Source organism: Marmota marmota, unplaced genomic scaffold (assembly GCF_001458135.2).
Source record: "Marmota marmota marmota unplaced genomic scaffold, marMar, whole genome shotgun sequence".
Lineage (NCBI taxonomy): Eukaryota > Metazoa > Chordata > Mammalia > Rodentia > Sciuridae > Marmota > Marmota marmota.
Window position 1 is genome coordinate 1,229,498 of NW_026000305.1, and position 21,628 is coordinate 1,251,125.

Here is a 21,628-nt window from a genome sequence, read left to right on the forward strand (position 1 = left end):
CATAATTTCTAGTATTTAATTTTAAGAGACTTAATACAGATACTGGTAAAACAGGATATAATCTAAGTTTCAGAATTATTAACAAGACATTGGATAAATTATAAACTTTTAGATATAAATCTCAAAAACAAATGCTCATAGCTCAAATTTGAAATATTTGTCAATTTCAAATATTAATCATATCTCATTTTATTCTATGCTATCCCTTCAATTTTTCTTGCTTCCCATATCACAACAGAATAAAAAAAAGCAACAGGGAATCTATAGGAAATATTTTCAGAGTCTCCCTAAACTTCATTCTCAAAAGAAGAGTTGTAGCAATACAGACACTTCAAAACACATATTTTCTAGGAAAACATTTTTTTCACACTCTGTAGCTTATCCGTCCCTTAGCAGTGGGTTCAACAGAGTGGTTTTTAATTTAAATGAAATCTAATTTCAGTGGAGGCTGAAGGACGAAGTGGAGACAATTTTTCTGAGGTCCATGTCCTGATTACAACTATGATAGTTGATTAAAGCTAATAACAAGAAAGTGCAAAGGGAGCACCTCAGGTTTCATACAACACTAAAGTGATCACCTCAACTAAAGGAATTCCTACATAAAGAACTCATCAGTCACAGATATTTCTGATAAAGATAGCCACAAAACAAAGTGTCATCAGATTTATGCTACGGCAAAAGAAGCCTTGAAATTTAAATTCTACATGGAAGACTAGAAAAGTAACATTCTCTGTAATGTCTATGCCTTCATATTCCAGAGAATATAAAAAATAATTCCCTGCCCATTTTCACTTATGGCTCACTCTTCTTTAAATTCTTTTTAGGAGCAATCTGCCAAAACAAATGTATCAGCTATGAAATATTTTCTTCAGATTATTAAGTTATTAGAAAGGCCTCAACACAAGGATCACAAAATTGAATTCAAAATGGTTTTCCCCGCAGTCTTATCTTTATTTTTATTTATTTTAATTTTTTTCCCTCAGGAAAGGCCTAAAAACATCTTCATTCAAGTTGGTGATTTTTGCCTAATCTGTTCCTTTATCCCCAACATTCTTTTTTAACTTTGATTGCAAATATACAGATCATAATTATATGTATTTATAAGTACAAAATGGTGTTATTATACATATAATGTGAAATTATATATCATTTCACATATGTGTATGTGTATGTAAAATGTGAAATGATTAACTACATACAACCAATTAACATATTTATCCCTTCAAATACTTACCATGCTGGAAAACATCATGCTAAATGAAATACACCAGCTACAGAAAGACAAGTACCAAATGATCTTACTTATATGTGGAAACCATCTTCTTAAACAAGATGTTTGTTTTCAGTTAGCTCTAGAGAATCACTTAGATGAATATGCATTTTATACTTTATTCATTGTGTTGTTTATACTCTAATGATGGGATATTTTAAACATAATTAATTAACCACTGCATATCTTTCCCCTAAAACCATCACATTATGATCAATATAACAATCATCAAAGACCTAAATCTGGTGTCTATATAAGGCCTTCATTTACCACAAACCCAAGATAGTTTTAAATTTCAATTCTTCTTTATGTACATAGTATTTAAGTCAAAAAATGATCAAAGCACAGATAAAAACTAGCTGTTAGTACCTCCCTTTATGTTTCAAATGCTTAAATAAATCTGTGTTCAATAATACTTCTTTAAACAGTGTAATAATCTTTCCTTATTCTCAAAGATTTTCTGTATCACACAGACACCATCTGGCCAAATCAAGAAATACGCCTACTTAAAGTCCAATTGACATGCAAACTAAATGCAAGCTCTAAACAGAATTAACAGGCATTGACAGTTTTAAAATATAATTCATCAAACATTTCAAATAACCATGAAGGACTTAAAAGTCACACTTTCAGTTCATGATCTGCAATAACTAACCATCAATTGGCTATAATGCCTTAGATTCAAAGCTAATATTTACAGTACAACCCAGTTTAACAGTGACCCTACATGAGTTCCACATGCAAAGCATATGCAAATACTAAATTATGTAAGTCAATCTTTTCCCAAAGCTGAAAACATTGAGTTAAAAGCTATCAATAGTACACAACACTCCAGCAATCTGGCTCACTTATGCACATGCCAGATATGTATATAGACTTTTAATATTATGGTAATGAAGACAAATTCATTTGAAAAAAAAAAATGACCAAAATGGGTAATCTCATTCCTTGTGCCTTCGAGAAAATCGTGCAAGCATTATTTCTAATATACCTTGGTATGCCAGCAACTCCTGTAATTTTTATATAAGAGCATGGCATGACTTTCTTTTAGCCATGAAGTGTACAAATCGGTAATTCTCTATTTCTCCATCTAGATCCTACATTGATTTGTTTTCCAAGTCATGTTGTCTTCTTCAATTTCTTGCCATTTGTACAGTGATCAAGCACCAATCCCTTCAGTATCAGTGTACTGTCTTCCTGATTATTCTTCTACTTCAGTTTTAAGACTTCAAGTGAATACTTACTTCCTCTACAATAAATTTTTGCTGAAATTTCCTCATATAGTACCTCCGCTGTACCAGCACACATAGTTATCCAACTTATCAATATTTTACATTAGTGTGGTATATGGTTACAATTGTCAAAGACAGATACATTATTCACTATTATATTTATATTAGAATTTACTTTGTTTTATACACACCTATGGCATTTCACAAATACATAATATGTATCCACCATCTGAGTATCATATAGAACAGTTCCAATGTTTAATACCCTCTGTACTGTAATTGTTCATCACCTCCCTAACCTCTGGCAGCTACTAATGTTTTGCTATCTTTATAAATTTGCTTTTTCCCCAGTCATATGGATGAAATCATAATTTTCAGACTGGCTTTTTCCACTTAGTAATATGCACTGAATTCAAGACTTTCAGGTTTCATTAATTACCTGTTCTATTGCTAAATATACTTCCATGGCACATATGCACCATAGTTGATTTTTTAAATTCACCCACTAGAGGAAATATTGGTTACTTCTAAATTATAGAAATTGTGAATAAAATTGATATAAACTTTAATGTATAGATGTGTAGGATTTTTTGTTTGCTTCCTTTTGCAGTGCTAGGAGTTGAACATCAGGCCTCACACATGCTAAACAAATACTTCACCACTTAGGTATAACCCCAGGCTGATGCAATTTTTAATGCTTTTATTAGGGCATCAAAATTATACATAATATTGTGGTTTACTGGGACATATTAATGCATTCACAAAACATAATCTACTCCAGTTTTATATTAATTTGAATATAGAAAGCTATTCTTAGTTTGGTAAGAAATAGCCAAAATATCTTCCAAAGTCATTGTATAAATCTGTATTCCCACCAGCAATAAATTAAAACTTCCTATTTTTCCACATCCTTGCCAGAAATTGAAATTCCCAGAGATTTGGATGTTAGCTCTTCCAGCAGGTATGTGTTAGGGTTTAGATCTGAGTTGTCCCCCAAGAGCTAATATGTGAGATAATGAAAAAATTTTTAGAGGTAAAATGATCAGATTTGAGAGGTGTGACATGGTCAGAGTATTAAACCACAGATATGCATTAACAGGGTGGTAACTATATGCAGGTATGGTGTGGTTGGAAGAGGTAGATCACTGGTGGTGTGCCTTTTGGGTTTATATTTTGTCTCTTGTGAGCAGAGCTTGCTTTCTGCTGGCTGGTGGCTATGCCATGAACTGCTTTCCTCCACCATGGCTTCCCACCATGATGTTCTGCATCACCTCAGGCCTTGAGCTGTGGAGTTGGACATATATGGATCTAGACCTCTCTGAAACTGTGAGCCCAAATAAACTTTCATTCTCTGTTCTCATCAAGTTTTTTTGGTCAGAGAAATGAAAAATACTAAAACAATAGGAATATCTTGTTTTTCCATTTGCAATTCCCTAGTGATATGATGTTGAACATGTTTTCTTATGCTTATTTGCCATCTGAACATATTCTTTGATGAAGTGTCTGTTCAGTCTTTTGCCCATTTTTAAATTGGGTTGTTTATTCCTCATCGTTATTATTCAAATAATTCTTTATCATATATGTATTTTGCAAAGGTTTATCCCCCATGGCTTGTGTTTGCATTCTCTTATTAGTGTGTTCCTTAAAGCAGGTTTGAATTTTAATGAAGTTCAACATAGTAATTATTTTTCTTTTAAGGGTCATGCCTTTGTTATTATATCAAAAAACACATTGCTACACCCCAAATCACTTAGATTTTCTATGATGTTATCTTCTGGTAGTTTTAGAGTTTTTCAGTTTATGTTTGACCAATAATACATTTAAGTTAATTTCTGTGAAGGGAATAGGGTCTGTGTCAAGGTTCGTTTTTTGCATATTAATTTCCTGGTGTTCCAGTATGATTTATTAAATAGATTATGATCTTTCCATTATATCGTATTTGCTATTTCATCAAATATTAATTGATTATACTTATGTGGTTCTATTTATAGGTTCCCTAATCTGTTCTATTGAAGTATTTGTCTAATGAAGTATAGTATTATCAGTCCACTGACTTTGTTTTTCTTCAATATTGTGTTGGATATTTTAGGTCTCTACTTTCCATACAGATGTTAAAATCAGTTTGATAATATTCACAAAATAATTTCCTTAGGATTTGATTGCAATATTAATGAATATATTGATCAGTTTGGAAAGAATTAATGTCTTAATGACATTGACTCTTTGTATGCATGAATAGAGAATACCTCCCCATTCATGTATTTTTTGATTTCTTCAATAAGAGTTTTGTAGTATCCCCTCAATAGATCTTATACATATGTATAATTATTTAATTTTTGTTGTATTTTTAACATCAAACTGTAAATGTTCATTGCTACTATATAGAAAACCAATAGATGTTTACATATTAACTTTATATCCTGCAAACTTTCTATAATACTTTACTAGTTTTAGAAGACATTTTTGTGAAATCTTTGTTATTTTGTACATATACAATTGTGTCACTTTTAAACAAAGACAGTCTTTCCCAATATGTATAATTCGATTTCCTTTTCTCAACATATTCCATTAGCTAGTAACTGAAATATTATGATGAATAGGAGTGGTGAGAGAGGTCATACTTGCCTCATTCCTGATCTTAGATAAAAATAATCTAGTTTCTCAACATTATGATGATATTAATAGATTTTTGCACATGTTCTTTGTCAAGTTGAAACAGTTCCCTGGTATTTCCATTTTTCTGAGAGTTTCTATTATGAATGACTCTTGTATTTTGTTGGATGCTTTTTATTCGTCTATTGTTAGGCTCATTTGATTTTTCTTCTTTTCATGTTTTTATTAGTGCATTATAATTATACATAATAGTGGAGTTTACTGTAACATATTCATATGTGCACATAACATTATTTGCTCTGATTCATTTCTCTTTCCTTCCTCACTCCACCTGTTCCTCTCCTGTTGTTACTTTTTATCTATTATTTATTTTTATTGGTGCATTATACCTATATATAAAAATGAGGTTGATTGCAGTATATCCATATAAGCATTTAACATAGATTGGTCAATTTTATTCCCAAATCGTTTCTTTCCCTCCCCTCCTCTCTTCTCCTTAATCCCCTACCCTACTGATCTCACTTCTATTTTCATGAGATCACTCTTTTTATTCCTTTTTTCTCTGTAGTTACCTCATATGAACCCTGACTTTATGACTTTTTGAGTCTGACTTATTTCACTTAGCATGATATTATCCAGGTCCATTTACACACCAGCAAATAACATAATTTCATTCTTCTTTATGGCTGAAGGGAACTCCATTGTGTATATAAACAATATTTTCTTTCCTTATTTAATTGTTGATTGAAAGCTGATCTGGTTCCATAACTTGGCTATTTTGAATAACACTGCTATGAGCACTGGTATGTGTGCATAGTTATAGTATGATTATGTTTCTTTCAAATAAATACCAAGAAGTGGAATAGTTGTACCATATGGTGCTTACATTCCTAGCATTTTCAGGAATCTACATACTGCTTTCCACAGTGCTTGTACTACTTGCAGTCTCACCAAAAATGCATTAAGTTTTCCTTTTTCTCCTCATCGTTACTGGTATTTGTTATTTATACTCTTGAGAGTTGTCATTCTGAGATAAGATCAGTGTACTTTTGTTTTATACCTTCCTGATTTCTAATGATGTTGAATATTTTTTCATTTGTTTATTGTCCATTTGCTTTTCTTATTTTGAGAATGTGTGTTTACTTCATTTTGTCATTTATTGCTTGTGTTATTTTTTGATGTCAAAGTTATTGAATTCTTTATATATTTTGCATATTAATCCTATCTCGTAAGAGTAACTGGCAAGTATTTTCTACCATTCTGTAGACTCTCTTTTCATACTCTCTTTTCATACTGATTTCCTTTGCCATGCAGAAGCTTTTTAATTTAATGTCATCCCACTTACTAAGTTTGGGGTTTATTTCTTGTACTTTATGGGTCTTATTATTGAATTTGGTGCCTTGTCTGTATGTTGGAGTGTTGAACTTATGATGTCTTCTATTAGTTGCACAGTTGCTGGTTTAATTCTAAGGTCTTTCATATACTTGATTTGACTTCTATGAAGGTTAATACATAGGGGTTTCATTTCATTCTTCTACAAATGGCTACCCAGATATGAAGACCAATAGGATACAAAAGAAAAAACACCGACAAACCCACACAGATACAGTCATCTCATCTTTTAAAAAAGTGCCAAAAACACAAAGTGGAGAAGTTGTATTTCCTCCTTTAGTCTGCTGATGTGACATATTTCATTAATTGATTTTTGAATGTTGAACCAGTCTTGAATACTTAGAATACATTCTACTCAGTCATGTTGTATAATATTGAATTTGACTTGTTAATATATTGTTGCATTATGTTCAAGAAAGATATTAGTCTGTCATTCCACTTTGTTTGCTATTGGCATTTGACTAATTATGGCTTAACAGAGTATAGTAAGAAAGATTCCCTCTGCTTCTACATTCTGGAAGTAATAACTGGTATCATTTCATTAAGTGTTTGGTAGAATTCATTTGTGAACCCATGTTCACTTGTTGTATTCTGTTTTGGAAGGTTATTTATACATATGTATATATAATATATTATATATACATATATGTATAACATATATAATATATTATATAATATATATATTGAATACATATTATATATATAATAAATTTATTTTTAAAATTTATTTATTGGTTCTTTTTAGTTATACATGACAGTAGAATTCTTTTTGATATAATTATACAAGCATGTAATATATCTTATTCTAGTTAGAATTCCATTCTTGTGGATGTATATGATAGTAGGATTTTTTTATGTATGTACATAGGAAAATTATGTCACATTCATTTCACGTATTTCCTTTTCCTATTCCTCCTCCCTTCCCTCCCCCATTGTCAATTTCTTAATGCTTATAGGTCATTTCAGATTATTTATTTCCTTTTGTGGGATCATTGGTGGATTGTATCATGTATCTTTGAAGAGATTATTCATCCAAGTAATAAAAATTATGGGGAAAAATTTGTTATTCAGAATATTCCACTGTTATTATTATTTTTATACTGGAAGACTGAACCCAAGGGCACTGAGCTACATCCCCAGTTCTTTTTTTTTTCTTTTGAGAGAAGGTCTAAATTGCTGAGGCTGTTCTCCAACATGTGATACTCCTGCATCAGCTTCCCTAGTCTCTGGGATTATAATGCACTAACCTTCCTCTATTATCCTTTTAACGTCTATGTGACCAGCAGTAATGACCCCTCTTTTATTTCTGATATTATAAATGTTTACTTCTTCCTTTTCCTTAACATGTATACAGGTTTATCAATGCCATTAGTCTTGCCATATAATGACTTTTTGATTTGTTTATTCACTATTGATTTATTTTAGTTTCATTGATTTCTGTACTATTTTATATTATATATTTTCCTCTGATTACCAGATTTAATTTGCTCATCTTTTTAGTTTCCTAAACTGGAATATTCTATTACTAATTTTATTCTTTCTTATATTTAATACAGTAATCCAATACTATACATTTCCCTGTAAGCACTGCTTTTGCTATAACTCAGAAACTTTGATAAGTTGTATTTCTACTTTCATTTACTTTAAAATATTTTAAGATTTATATTGACAGTTCTTTGATACACATTGTTCTCAAGACTGCTACTTAATCTTTAAGTATTTTTTGGATGTTACAGTCATCATTCTGTTTTGGTTTCTATTTCAATTACATTATGATTGAGTGCATATTTTGTGTGATTCCTATTCTTTGTGTTTGTTAAGTTTTTGTAATGGCCCTAAATGTGGTTTATCTTTATGAAGGTTTCATAAGAACTTAAGAAGAATGTAAAATTTTCTGTTATTGGACAAAGTATTCTAAAGTGCCCATTAGATTCAGCTGATTAATTGTGTTGTTCATTTCAACTCCGCCCTTCCTGATTTTATGCCTGCTGGTTGTGTTGATTACTTACAGATAGTGATGTGGTCTCCAATTATAATAGTGGATTCATTTGTCTTATTTGCAGTTCTATCAGTGTTTGCTTCACATGCTTTATACTCTGTTATTAGGTATAAACACTTTAAGGATTATTCTGTCTGTTTTAGATAAGTGACCCCTTTGTCATCATTGCTCTGAAATCTACTCTCTCTGAGATTAATATTGCTACCCTAGCCTTCTTTTCATTAGTTTTGCATAGTATATATTTATCCATCTCTTTACTTTTGCTCAATATGTGCATTTATATTTAAAGTGGGTTTCTTAAACCAATGCACATTAAGGTCTCCTTTTTTGTCCATAATTACATTTTCTGGAGGTTCTTGTTATTTTGTTATTCTTTTGTGCAATTCATGATTTTATAGGAAGTGTGTTCATATTGAATTAAAGGCATAGAGCACTGACATATGTAGCACCTAGAATACACAAGCTAGTCTATCTTTTACTCGGTGTATTTAGACCATTACAGTTTAATGCAATTATTAACATGGCTGAATAAATAGCTCCTATATTTTAACTGCTTATTATCTGTTGCCCTTACTGATTTTTCTCTTTGTTCCCCTGTTTTCCACATTCTTATGCCTTTTCTGGCTTTAATGGAGCATGCTATGATTCTAAATTCTCCTTCTCGCTTTCTCAGCATATCAGTTAGACTTAATTTTAATTTTTTAAAGTTTGTATTTGAGTTTTCAATATACATTTGCAACTAATCTACATTAATTTGCTGATAGTTCTGTACCACTTTTGGGGTAGTATAAGTACCCTCAATCCCTCTTATAAAAGTACTTATAAAAGTACTCTCAATTCCTCTATCACATCCCTTATATAATTGCTGTCATTTATTTAACTTACTTGTCATATGTAATCAGCCAATACACTGTTGTTATTATTACTAACAGACTATTATGTGTTCAATTAATTAAAAATAACAAATATTACTTAATACCTTATACTTAATACTGTATTTCTTCTTTAGTGCTCTTCCTTTCTTCATATATATAAAAATTTTCAACCTAAATGATTTACCTTCTCTCTGATGGATGACCTTTCAACATTTCTAGCAAGGTAAGTCTGCTGCTATAATTTTAAATTCCTTCAATTTTTGTTTGTTTGAGAAAAATCATTTCTCTTTTACTTTTAAAGAGAAATGTATCTGGATACAGAACTCTAGTTTCTTTTAATCCTCTAAACATTTCATAATTTCTTCTTTTTTTTTTTGATGCTTTGTTCACTTTATTAGATAGTCCCCCAAATTTGGAGTGCATAGTCACTATTTTTTCCTCTAACATGTTAAGTTTTACTTTTTAAATTTTTTTATTTATTTTTTATTTTTATATAACAGCAGAATGCATTATAATTCTTATTACACATATAGAACACAATTTTTCATATCTCTGTTTGTATACATAATATATTAAAACCAATTCATATCTTCATACCTGTACTTTGGATAATAATGATCATCACATTCCATCATCATTAATAACCCCATGCACCCTCCCTTCCCCTCCAACCCCTCGGCCCTATCTAGAGTTCCTCTATTCCTTCCATGCTCCCTATCCCTATCCCACTATGAATCAGCCTCCTTATATCAAAGAAAACATTTGGCATTTGTTTTTTGGGGATTGGCTAACTTCACTTAGCATTACCTTCTCTAACTCCATCCATTTACCTGCAAATTCCATGATTTTATTCTCTTTTATTGCTGAGTAATATTCCATTGTGTATATGTGCCACATGTTCATCAAACAAACTCTTCTCAAGTTTAAGAGTCAAATAAACCTTTGGTTTTGACTTTCTATAATTTGAATATGATATGAGTAACTCTAGTTTTTGGCATTTATCCTACTTAGTTTTTTCTTAACTTCTTTTGTTTATGGACACAACACCTTTTATTTTATTTTATTTATTTTTATGCGGTGCTGAGGATTGAACCCAGTGCCATACACGTGCTAGACAAGTACTCTACCACTGAGCCACAACTGCAGCCCTTCTCTGAACTTCTTGAGTCTATGTTTTGGTGTCTCTCATTAATTTTGGAAAAATCTCAGTCACTGGAATTTAAACCATTTTTTTTTTGGTCTTCTCTTTTCCTTCTTATATTCACATTATATTCACAATACACCTGCCATATTTTTTAAATATTGTGTTGTATTGGCTTTTTATTTCACTATTTTTTTCTCTTTGTTTTTCAGTTTGAGAAGTTTCTATTGATATAACTTGAAGCTCACTGATTGTGTGTGTATGCATATGTGCGTATGTATTACTGGGACTTTCATGCAGGGATAGGGTGCTTTACTACTCAGCCACAATCTCAGCCCTTTGTATTTTTCTATCTATCTATTTATTTATTTATTTTTGAGATAAGTTGCCCACGCTGGCCTTGAACTTGTAGTCCTCCTGCCTCACTGTTCTGAGTAGCTGAAATTACAGGCATGTCCACCATTGCCGCAGTCTGGCTGGGCACAATTCATGAGCCACTTATCAAGCAGAAATGAACTTTATTTTTAGAACACACACACACACAGCACCACACGAGCTCTTCAGGAATTCCCTCAGAGCCCAACTGCCACCACCGGCTTCCTAGGAGCGTCTCAACCCCCCACTCCTCCTGCTCTTGAGGCCGATTGGCTGGGTGGCGTGGGTGGAGCCAAAAGAGTCCCCCAATGAGCAGCTCCATGGTCTGAAAGGGCAGGGAAACAGCCCAATGAGCATCACCGCAGAGGAGCCAATCGGCTGGCAGCTGGAAGTTTGCTGGGGCCACGGTGAGCCAATCAGCTGGAAGTTTGTTGGGGCCCCTTCGGCTGTGGCTCTCAACACACCATGAGTGGCTCAAGGTCACTGATTCTTTCCTTGGTATTCTATAAAAAGTATTCTTAATTTTGTTGCAGCATTTTTCTTTTTTATTTCTAACAATTCTTTTTTTTTAAATTTCTACATCTGACCTTAAATTTTCCGTTTTCTTGTAAAATATCCACTTTTTCCATTCTCTTAGTATATTTATCAGTTCTTTTAAGGTCCCAGTCTGGTAATTTAAAATATCTCCTATATCTGAATTTGGTCATGATGTTTGTTCTGTCCCTTCAGACTATATTGTTTGCCTTTTATCAGGCCTCGTAACTGTTTTATTTTAATCCCAAAATGATGCATCAGGTAAGTGAGGCTGAAGTTAATAGGCCGTTCCTTATAAGTATTACTTTGAACCAGTTGGGAGTTAGGCTGTCTGAAATATTTGACTTGTGGTATTAGATGCCAAACTTTCCTCTAGCATTTTACTTCTGTATATCCTCCTTTTTTGTTGTTCTCTCTGGGAAATTCATCTTAAATAGGGTTCTATGGCTTTCAGTTCTTAACAGCTATAATAAACTCAAATTATCCAAGCCCCCTATCATACTGGTGGTAAAATGTGAAAAGCAGAAGCATTCAACATTCCTCTGATTAGATGTCAGACCCTTCATGGCTTGGATCTTAGGGCTGTGGTTTTCACAAGTGTTTTACAGCTTCCCCCTCACCTTAGGAAAGACAAGAAATCTCAAGGGTGCTGGAGTTGTATTTTTCACTTCCTCCACATCAAAGGTTATAGGGTGTGGAGTTTTAGTATATTTTTTCCTCAATGTTAATTAGGTTATGTTAAAACCAAGTTATTTATGGTGACATAGTTTGCTTTGAGGGTAAGCTTTTCTTAAAAGAATGGATCAACCAGGGTATGTTTAAAAATATTATTTTTTAGCTGGGCATGGTGGTGCATGCCTGTTATCCCAGTGGCTCAGGTGGCTGAGGCAGGAGGATCACAGGTTCAAAGCTAGTCTTTTCAATTTAGCAAGACTGTAAGCAACATAGTGAGATCCTGTCTCAAAATAAAAAATAGAAAAAGGGTTGAGGATGTGGCTCACTTGTTAAGTTCCCGTGGGTTTTATCCTTGGTACTAAAAACTGGAAAAAAAAAATACTTTTCCCTTCAACCTGCAACAAGCATAAGAGAAATTGTCTCATATATTAACACTGAGAACCTGCTAGGATTCCTAGAGATAAAATTCATGAAAGTATAGTAGTCAAGTAAGATGGCCCCCTGGAAAATTTTTATCAAGCTAGGCCCACAGTAATTCTCCTATATTAATCAATTATCCTTTAAATGTGGTACCAGGGTCCAACTGTGGCTTATGTTATCCATAACATGTGGCTCTCTGTCTTCACCTTTTTCTCTAGTTTTTGGAATAGTGGTGCCCTGTGATCACAATCTTTAATGGATCAAAAAATGTTGGTGCCTTTTTTTCCTTGTTACAAAAAGAGGAATAGGGCTGGGGTTGTGGATTAGGAATGGGGCTAGCATGTGTGAGGCACTGGGTTCGCTTCTCAGCACCACATATAAATAAATGAATAAATAAAGGTCCATCAACAACTAAAAATATTTTTTAAAAAGAGGAATAATATCTTTCAAGGTTCTTTACAGAATCCAGAAGCCTCTCAGTCACTTTCCTGTATGGCATAAGTCTAACTAAAGTAGTCTTTATTTTACTTCTCATAAGGTACTATTCATTTTATTTGACTTTAGATAATGAACAACTTTATATGGATATTTCCCATTAAGCTTATAACATCTTTAAAGTAAGACATTTAATTAATCTCCTCAATATTTTGGACATCATATTACAATATTCCAGAATTTCTCTGTTGCATAATGCTAGGTTTTACTGAGGAAATAAAAAGCTTAGGTAAAGTAGTAATGGAATTCCTCTCCTGGACTTCTTGTTAGCTAAGTAATATATACAAGACCTGTTTTGCTTTGGAAAGATTTCTGAGTCATTTAAGTCCCTAAAAAGGGCAATTAAACTTGAATTTGTATAAACTGGCTGTAGTTAAACTACTGAGTAATAATAATGTTAATATTTTATACAGTGCTTGATGTTATGTAATTCAGTACTAATAACTTTTCCTTTATCATTTTCAGTCCTGGCAAAACTTAAGAGGATACAGTTTTATCTTTTCTTTGTTGTTGTGGAAACCAAAATGCAGAAAACTTAGATTATTTCTCCAAAATCAGTGTTGTGGAATTCAGAAGGTGTGGAATTTAGTCATGTGTTGTTGTACATACCAGTAACCCCAGGTACTCTGGAGTCTGAGGCAGGAGCATTAAAAGCTTGAGGCCAGCCTGAAAAACTTAATGATAACCTTTCTCAATTTTTTTTAAGGGTTGGAATTTAAACTTGGTGGTAGAGTGATTGCCTAATGTGTGTGAAGTCCTTAATTCAATTCCTAGTACCATACTCATGTGCATAAAAAAAAAACATGTTGAATTCAAACCCAAGTTTACTTGACTCTGGACAATATTCTTCACATGTATTATTACTGTGCTACCAGGTATCCACAGCTACCTCCACTCTATGTATCCCATACATTCAACTTAGTCCCTCTTTACCTCCCATTCTGTTTTCAAATTATTAAAGCTTATTGAAGTTAAACAGACTATGCTCTGCTAATACAATTGTATTTTCTCAACATAATCAGTTTGAGGAATATTGTATACATACTATTGGTTAGCAAGTGGTTCTGCTGCAGTGGATTAAGGGTAGGAGCACCCCCAAGGCCTGGCTGCCCAGCTAATGCTGCATGAGCAATTCCATGCTGAGGTCCAGGAGCAGCAAGAGGAGACTGCATCTTATCCTTATCCCAGGAGGATTCACTTCCACCTGAAAAAAAAATGTCATATAAACAGTCATTTGATAGTTTTCTATGAGAATATTTTTAATTACTTTTTTATAATGAAAATAATTAATGCCATTTCATAGAAAATTATTATTAAACATGGTAATTCATTCTATGACAGTTTAAAAAAAAACTTTCAAAAATCTAAGGATATAAGCTACCTCTGGGAAAAACTAAGCCATTTTTACTAATACCATAGGACCACTTTCCTTAATGGTTCTCTCAACAAACTTGAAATAATAATTAATAGCTTTTGGAAGCACTTATATATTGAAGATTATTAAAACACACCATTCCCTTTCCATTCCAAGCCTCTAAAATATGTATGCTATATTTTAAAGAAGAACAGTTTCTGTTCACTAAAAAAGAACACACTAATTTGTAAGAGTATGATAACATATAAAATATACAGAGTAGGAAACAAACTTACCACTTATTTTTGGTTCAGCCCTCAAGCAACGTTTTCATACATAGCAAGATTATATACAAAATAGGCTGGATAAAACATGAAACCATGGCTTCCAATTTGAAATTATACTTTGATCACCACACTAGAGAGTGTAGTGAAATGCACACTAGTGCAGACTTCTATATTGTCGTGATCCATAGTGGCATAGCTATTTAATCTGGTACTGAACATACTTTGGGAACAGAGTCATTGCCTAAAATGATATGGGAAGGAACCATAGATTTCCAGGGCTTTCTTTTAAGAAAAATTGAAACAGAGAAATAGAGAGTTAGATTTTAATCCGATTTCATAACCCACTTGAATCTAATGTATGAAATATGATATGTCAAGAGCTTTGTAATGTTTTGAACAACCAATAAAAAAGAAAGAAAATCAGTTATTTAAAAAAAAAGATTTTAATCCGTACAAAAGATAATATTCTGACTTTGGGAAACAAGATGTTGTATAGCAGCTCAACCTATTTGCTTGATATGTTTCATTCATTCAGGGTTCAATGGCTCTGCCCCCATAACCCTACTGGGATTGTGATATTAGCAACTCTACTTGAGTGATACTGTCCCATATGCTAACTGAAACTATGACCTTGTTATATATGGAGATCAGACCTGGAGCTTTTGGGCCCTCTACAAAATGTTTGCATTTACAGGTTTAAAAATAAAGAATAAATTGACATATTTTCAACACATTGAACATTGTAATTATTTTCACTTTAGCTCCCTCCCAGATTCTGTTCATATGGATACTCATTTTTACATAGTAAACACTCTGCTATAATAACTTTATGTATCATATTTACAGAGGGCAAAGGCTACGCTGTATTATGCTGAGTTATTTAATTATAATTTTTAAACAATATACTTTTTCTCTCAGATTTATCACTAGAATAAATCACATTATAACAAAAATATTGAGTTATTTCATTAGAATAAATTAATTAGCTGGAGTGACATTTCTGGTTCCAAAATGACAGATATATTTATACTACATTTATATAAACTGTCTTTAAAGTGTAAACTTTCCAGGGAAATGCTTTCAGGACCAAATGTTATTTCCCCTAGATATTTAAAATTGAGGGCTAGGGTTGTAGCTCAGTGGTAGAGCATGTTCCTAGCACATGTGAGATACTGGGTTGGATTATCAGCGCCATAAAGAAGGAAGGAAGGAAGGAAGGAAGGAAGGAAGGAAGGAAGGAAGGAAGGAAGGAAAGAAAGAAAGAAAGGTGTTGTGTCCATTTTCTCCCTTCATTTAATAAAAGATTTAAAATGTATTCAAGGGGGCTGGGGATGTGGCTCAAGCGGTAGCACGCTTGCCTGGCATGCGTGCGGCCTGGGTTCGATCCTCAGCACCACATACAAACAAAGATGTTGTGTCCGCCGAAAACTAAAAAAATATAAATATTAAAAAAAATAAAATAAAATTTATTTAAGCAAATGCCCTGCTAGAAACTCTGACAGGATTTCCTTTTTTCTTTCAAATATGCATTTTTTAAAACTGTATTTTATTTATCTATTCATGTGGTGCCAAGGATTGAACCCAGTGCCCCACATGTGGTAGGCAAGTGCTCTGCCATTGAGCCACAATCCTAGACCTCTGCCAGGATTTCTTAAACGTTCTATCCATTCATCAACCATTCTTACCCCAGGTGTGGGGATCTTCATCCTCCTCAGAACTCTTTCAGGCTGATTCACAGGCAAAGTTAACCTTTAATCAATTCAAAAGTGGGGTATCTTAACCAGTATTTAACAAGATGAGCTAAGGAAACACCATATTTTTTAGCAATACATGTAAAGATTGAGGAATACCTGGTCCTATGTATATAGACAATCTTTTCCAGTCAAACTGGGAAGAAACAAGTAGCTAATTATTTAATTCCTGTGATGAACATTCAGTTGACCTGAATGGAAACTTGTAAGATGGGAAATTTGTTTAAATTTGATAGACTTAAAGAATCCAAAATAAATTTCTTGAAGGTGTGGAGGTTTTGAATGTTTATTGAGACCCTGTGAAACTTCTAAGATTATACCAACTGTTTTCTCTCTTCATCCTTATGTTTGATATTATAGAGTAACTGCCACAAAGCAGGGAAGTAATTTATGGTTTGGTGCATTTACATAGTTTCCCATTGACAAACTTGAAATTCTAATTAAAATCAATAAGACAGTGTTATGCTGCAACAAAGAAGGATGGTTGGGAAAGAGGAATATCAATAAACAATGAATGTAACTACAATGAAACACAGAAATTTGTTTTTAGTTACAATGGTATGATAAACATGATTAAAATCAGAAAATACAAAAATTTGAAAGAATAATTGCTAAGCAAAAAATTGAACCACTCCATCATTTTTGCATTTTGTTCAGTATACAAATTATCTATTGCAGAACTGCAATTTGTAAAGTGATGAGTAAAACATTGACAAAGCAATATTAATTTAGAAGATACTAAATCATAATGTATGTTATTAATGTGGTATTAAACTGTCACAACAGCAATGGCATGCTGCAACCTCAGGGCTGAGACAATGTCAATATTGATTTTATAAACTAGAAACATTTTAGTGCACATTCAACACATATGGTACACTAGGCATTAGTCTAATGTTTTATACCTCATATATCCCAAATTAACTTGAATAGAAATGTTTCCTAAAACATCATGAAAAGATCCCAAAATGTTTTTGTGTTTTCTTTGATAAGAAATTTGGATGAACTTTTTCTGATATTTCATCATTGTTAACTACTGTTTTAATGATAGAATGAAGGTAATTTCCAGCTGTTTCCATCTATACTAAGTATGGATATAAGATAGTTTTGCACTCTGTAGTAAGCAACTGACAAGTGTGGGGGTGTTCTTAATGTTTAGATTAGGTTGTATTAATGTTCTGGACATATTCTGGGCTCCTGACCTAAAATTGTTTACCATTATTAAGTGTATACAATTTGACCTGTGACAAAATCTGGAATTCTCTGGTGGCCCCAAACATAACATCGTATCTTTGTCAGGTTGAAAGACAATATTAACTGCCTTTACAGGTAACCATGTACTTTTACTAATCTAATCTACGGGTCTTTTTTTAAACCACTAAGTAGAAGTCTTAGGTATCCACCTTACTTTATCTAGGTACTGTGTACCTACGTATGTATCTATCTATCTCCATATCATTTTTTAATTTGCTTTAATTAATCATACATGACAGTAGAATGCATTTTGACAGATCATACATAAATGGACTACAACTTCTCACTTTTCTGGTTGTACATGATGTAGAATCACACCAGTTGTGTAATCATATATGCACATAGTGTAATAATATCTAATTCATTCTACTGTCATTCCTACCCCCATATCCCCTCCTCTCCCTATACTCCCCTCTGTCTAAACACAAGTACATTTATTCTTCTCTAGCCCCCAATTCCCTTATTGTGAATTAGCATAAACATATCAGAGAAAACATTTGGCCTTTGGGTTTTGGGGATGGGCTTATTTCACGACATGATATTCTCCAGCTCCATCCATTTACCTGCAAACGCCATAATTTCATTCTTCTTTAAGGCTAAGTAATATTCCATTGTGTATATATACCACATTTTCTTTATTCATTCATCTGTTGAAGGATATCTAGGTTGGTTCCATAGCCTGGGCATTGTGAATTGAGCTGCTATAAATATTGATGTGACTGTGTCACTGTAGTATGCTAATTTTAAGTCCTTTGTGTATAAATCGAAGAGTGGTATAACTGGATCAAATAATGCTTCCATTCCAAAGTTTCTGATGAATCTCAATACTACTTTCCATAATGGTTACACCAATCTGCTCTCCCACCAGAAATGTTTGATTGTACTTTTTCTCCCACATCCTCACCATCACTTATTATTGCTTGTGTTCTTGATAATTGCCATTCTGACTGGAGTGAGATGAAATCTTTCCATATGTAGCAAAATGAAATTTCACACCTTTCTCTCACTCTACACAAAACTTAACTTAAGGTGAATCAAAGATTTAGGCACTACAACAGAGACCTTGTGCCTAATAGAAGAAAAAGTAGGCTCATCTCTCCATCATGTCAGATTAGGAATGGGCTTCCTTAACAAGACTCCAACCTAGATGCCCTTCAGTGGATGAATGGATAAAAAAATGTGGTATATATACACAATGGAATTTTACTCAGCAATAAAAGAAAAAAAAACATGGCATTTGCAGGTAAATGAATGGCATTGGAGAAGATAATGCTAAGTGAAGTTAGCCAATCACCCTCCCCAAAACAAATGCCAAATGTTTTCTCTGATATAAGGAGGCTGACTCCTAGTGGGGTATGGAGGTAGAGCATGGGAGGAATAGATGAATTTCTTAAAGGGAAGAGGGGTGGGAGGGAAAGGGATGGGGCAGGGGATTAGCAAGGATGGTGGAATGTGATATCATTATACAAACTACATGTATGACACTCGAATTGGGTGTCAACATACTTTATATACAGAGATATGAAAAATTGTGGTATATATGTATAATAAGAATTGTAATGCAAAAAAGTACATGTATAAAGACATGAATTGGTGTGAACATACTTTATATACAAAGATATGAAAAAATTGTGCTCTATATGTGTTATAAGAATTGTAATGCATTCCACTATCATGTATTTAAAAAAATAAAATCAATAAAAATATGGCAACTTTAGTTTTAAAATCAAGATAAATTTTATGCTCTATATGTATAAGATAAAACCAAACCAAAAACCTTTAAAAAAAGACTCTTAAAGCACAAGAATTAAAATCAAGAATCAATAACTGGAATGGATTCAAACTAAAAAGCTTCTTCTTAGCAAAGGAAATAATCAATGTGAAGAAAGAGCTTAAAGAATGGGAGAAAATCTTTATCACATGTACCTCAGATACTGCATTCACCTCATGGATTTATAAGTAACTCAAAAAAACCCCAAATTACTCAATCAATAAATGGGCAAAGGAACTGAATAGATACTTCACAGAAGAACAACCAATCAACAAATATATGAAAAATGTAGAACATCTGTAGCAATTAGAGAAATGCAAATCAAAACTAATCTTTTTTATCTATATCTATATCTTTACATGTATAACTTTGCTGAAGCTTCTATAACAAAATACTATAGGTAGCAAGACTTCAACAAGTAAACAATACTTTTTCCTAGTTCTGAAGGTCCTAAGTCCAAGATCAAAATTTTACCAGATTTGATTTCTCCTGATGCCTCTCTTTTTATATGACTCTCTTTTCCCTTTATCCTCATATTGACTTTTCTGTGCATGAGCTTACTCTTGGAGTATCTTATTGTGCTCAAATTTATTCTTCATATAACAACTTCTCTTAGATGGGATTAAAAATCATCCTAGGCCACATTTTTAAAGTAGTTACCTCTGGAAAGGCTCTATTTCCAAATGTAGTCACATTCTGTAGTAATGGAGAGTTAGAGCTTTAATATATGAATTTTACAGTAACATACTGGGCTCAAAACATTAGAGTATGCTCCTTTCATTGAATTAAACCATACTACCTTTGTGAGATAATTCCTTTGGGGGAAGGGACTGGATAGCATTTTCAACCACACAGGTCTAATGGTCCAAGTAGGAAGAGGGCTTGGGAAATAGAGAAACCTCATTAAATATTTACTTCATGAAACTTAATATTAAGTATAAATCTAACCCAGCACAGCCCTAAATAAATAAAGATAATGTGGATACTGTAACAAATCCTTAAAAACTGAATAAATTATTTTAGCTTTTCAATATCAATTCTTCATCATATTTTTAGCTCACAGTTTAGTAAAACTAAAGCTATGTCAACAAATAGTATATAACAATAAACTGTTATAACATCAATACTACAGTCAATTAATTAATTGAATTATGTTATAGTTGAGAAAACTACATAATTTATAAAGACCTATTTAGTAGAAATATATATTCTTTTCTAAAGTCAGAACAAGAACAATATAGTGACAAATGAAGGGCAAATATTAATCTGACAAAACATCTGAGAAATCACATTGCCATAGTTTGAAATTCTTAAAGTTAAAATTTAAATTTTTTTCTTTTAAATTTATTATAAAATGTTAAGAGTTCCAAGAATATAGCTTAATTTTGCTGCTCTTTCTTTACAGAGTAAACAGAAGGAACAGGCCTGTGAATCATGGAATAAATCTCAACAGAAACATGGAATTTCAGACATGGAAAATACTTTCCTTTTCATTTACTTAAAGAAAAGCTTAAAAAGAAACAGCAGCATAAAATTGGTAAGAACCAAACAGTATTTTTTCTAAATCCATACTAATTGAACATATTAACAGGATTAAGTGTGGTATTTCCATACATACATACAGTGTGCAGTGATCACATTCAATCATCCTTTTTTACCCTACCTCACATAACACCTTTCCCACTCCCTAGTAATCACTATTCTACTTTCAGGTTGAAATCTTTTTTTTTTTCACATATTATAGAGAACACGAAGTTCTTATTTTACTTTATCTGGCTTATTTTGCTTAATATAATGTCTCTCAGTAACATCCATGGTCCTGAAAATAATGACAGGATTTCATTCTTCTTCCTGGTTGAAAATATTTCATTTTGTATGTATCTCTTATTTATGTATCCATCCCCTGATGGGCATCTCAGTTGATTTCCTCTCCTAGCTATTGTGAATAGTGAGACAATAAATATGGGCATGCAGGTAGCTCCTCTTTATGATATTATTTCCTTTGGATATATACAAAGGAGTGAGATAACTGGATCATATGGTAGTTTTATCTTTTGTTTTTTGAGGAACTTCTAAAATGTTTTCCATAAGGGCTGTACTAATTTACATTGCCTAGCTAGCACTCCTCTAATCCCCAATATTCCCAAACATCTAATAACAGAATGCTTTCTATGATAAGGTGTGTGAAAA

General features: G+C 32.7%; 1 protein-coding gene across 1 annotated transcript in view; it reads right to left on the minus strand.

Annotated features, from left to right (window-relative positions):
• LOC125614467 (dachshund homolog 2) overlaps positions 1-21,628 on the minus strand; it is a 99,384-nt gene that overhangs the window by 16,110 nt on the left and 61,646 nt on the right. The window contains exon 2 of the mRNA XM_048797284.1: positions 14,067-14,225. Coding sequence (XP_048653241.1) covers positions 14,067-14,225 — 159 coding nt within the window. The remainder of the gene's footprint in view (positions 1-14,066; positions 14,226-21,628) is intronic.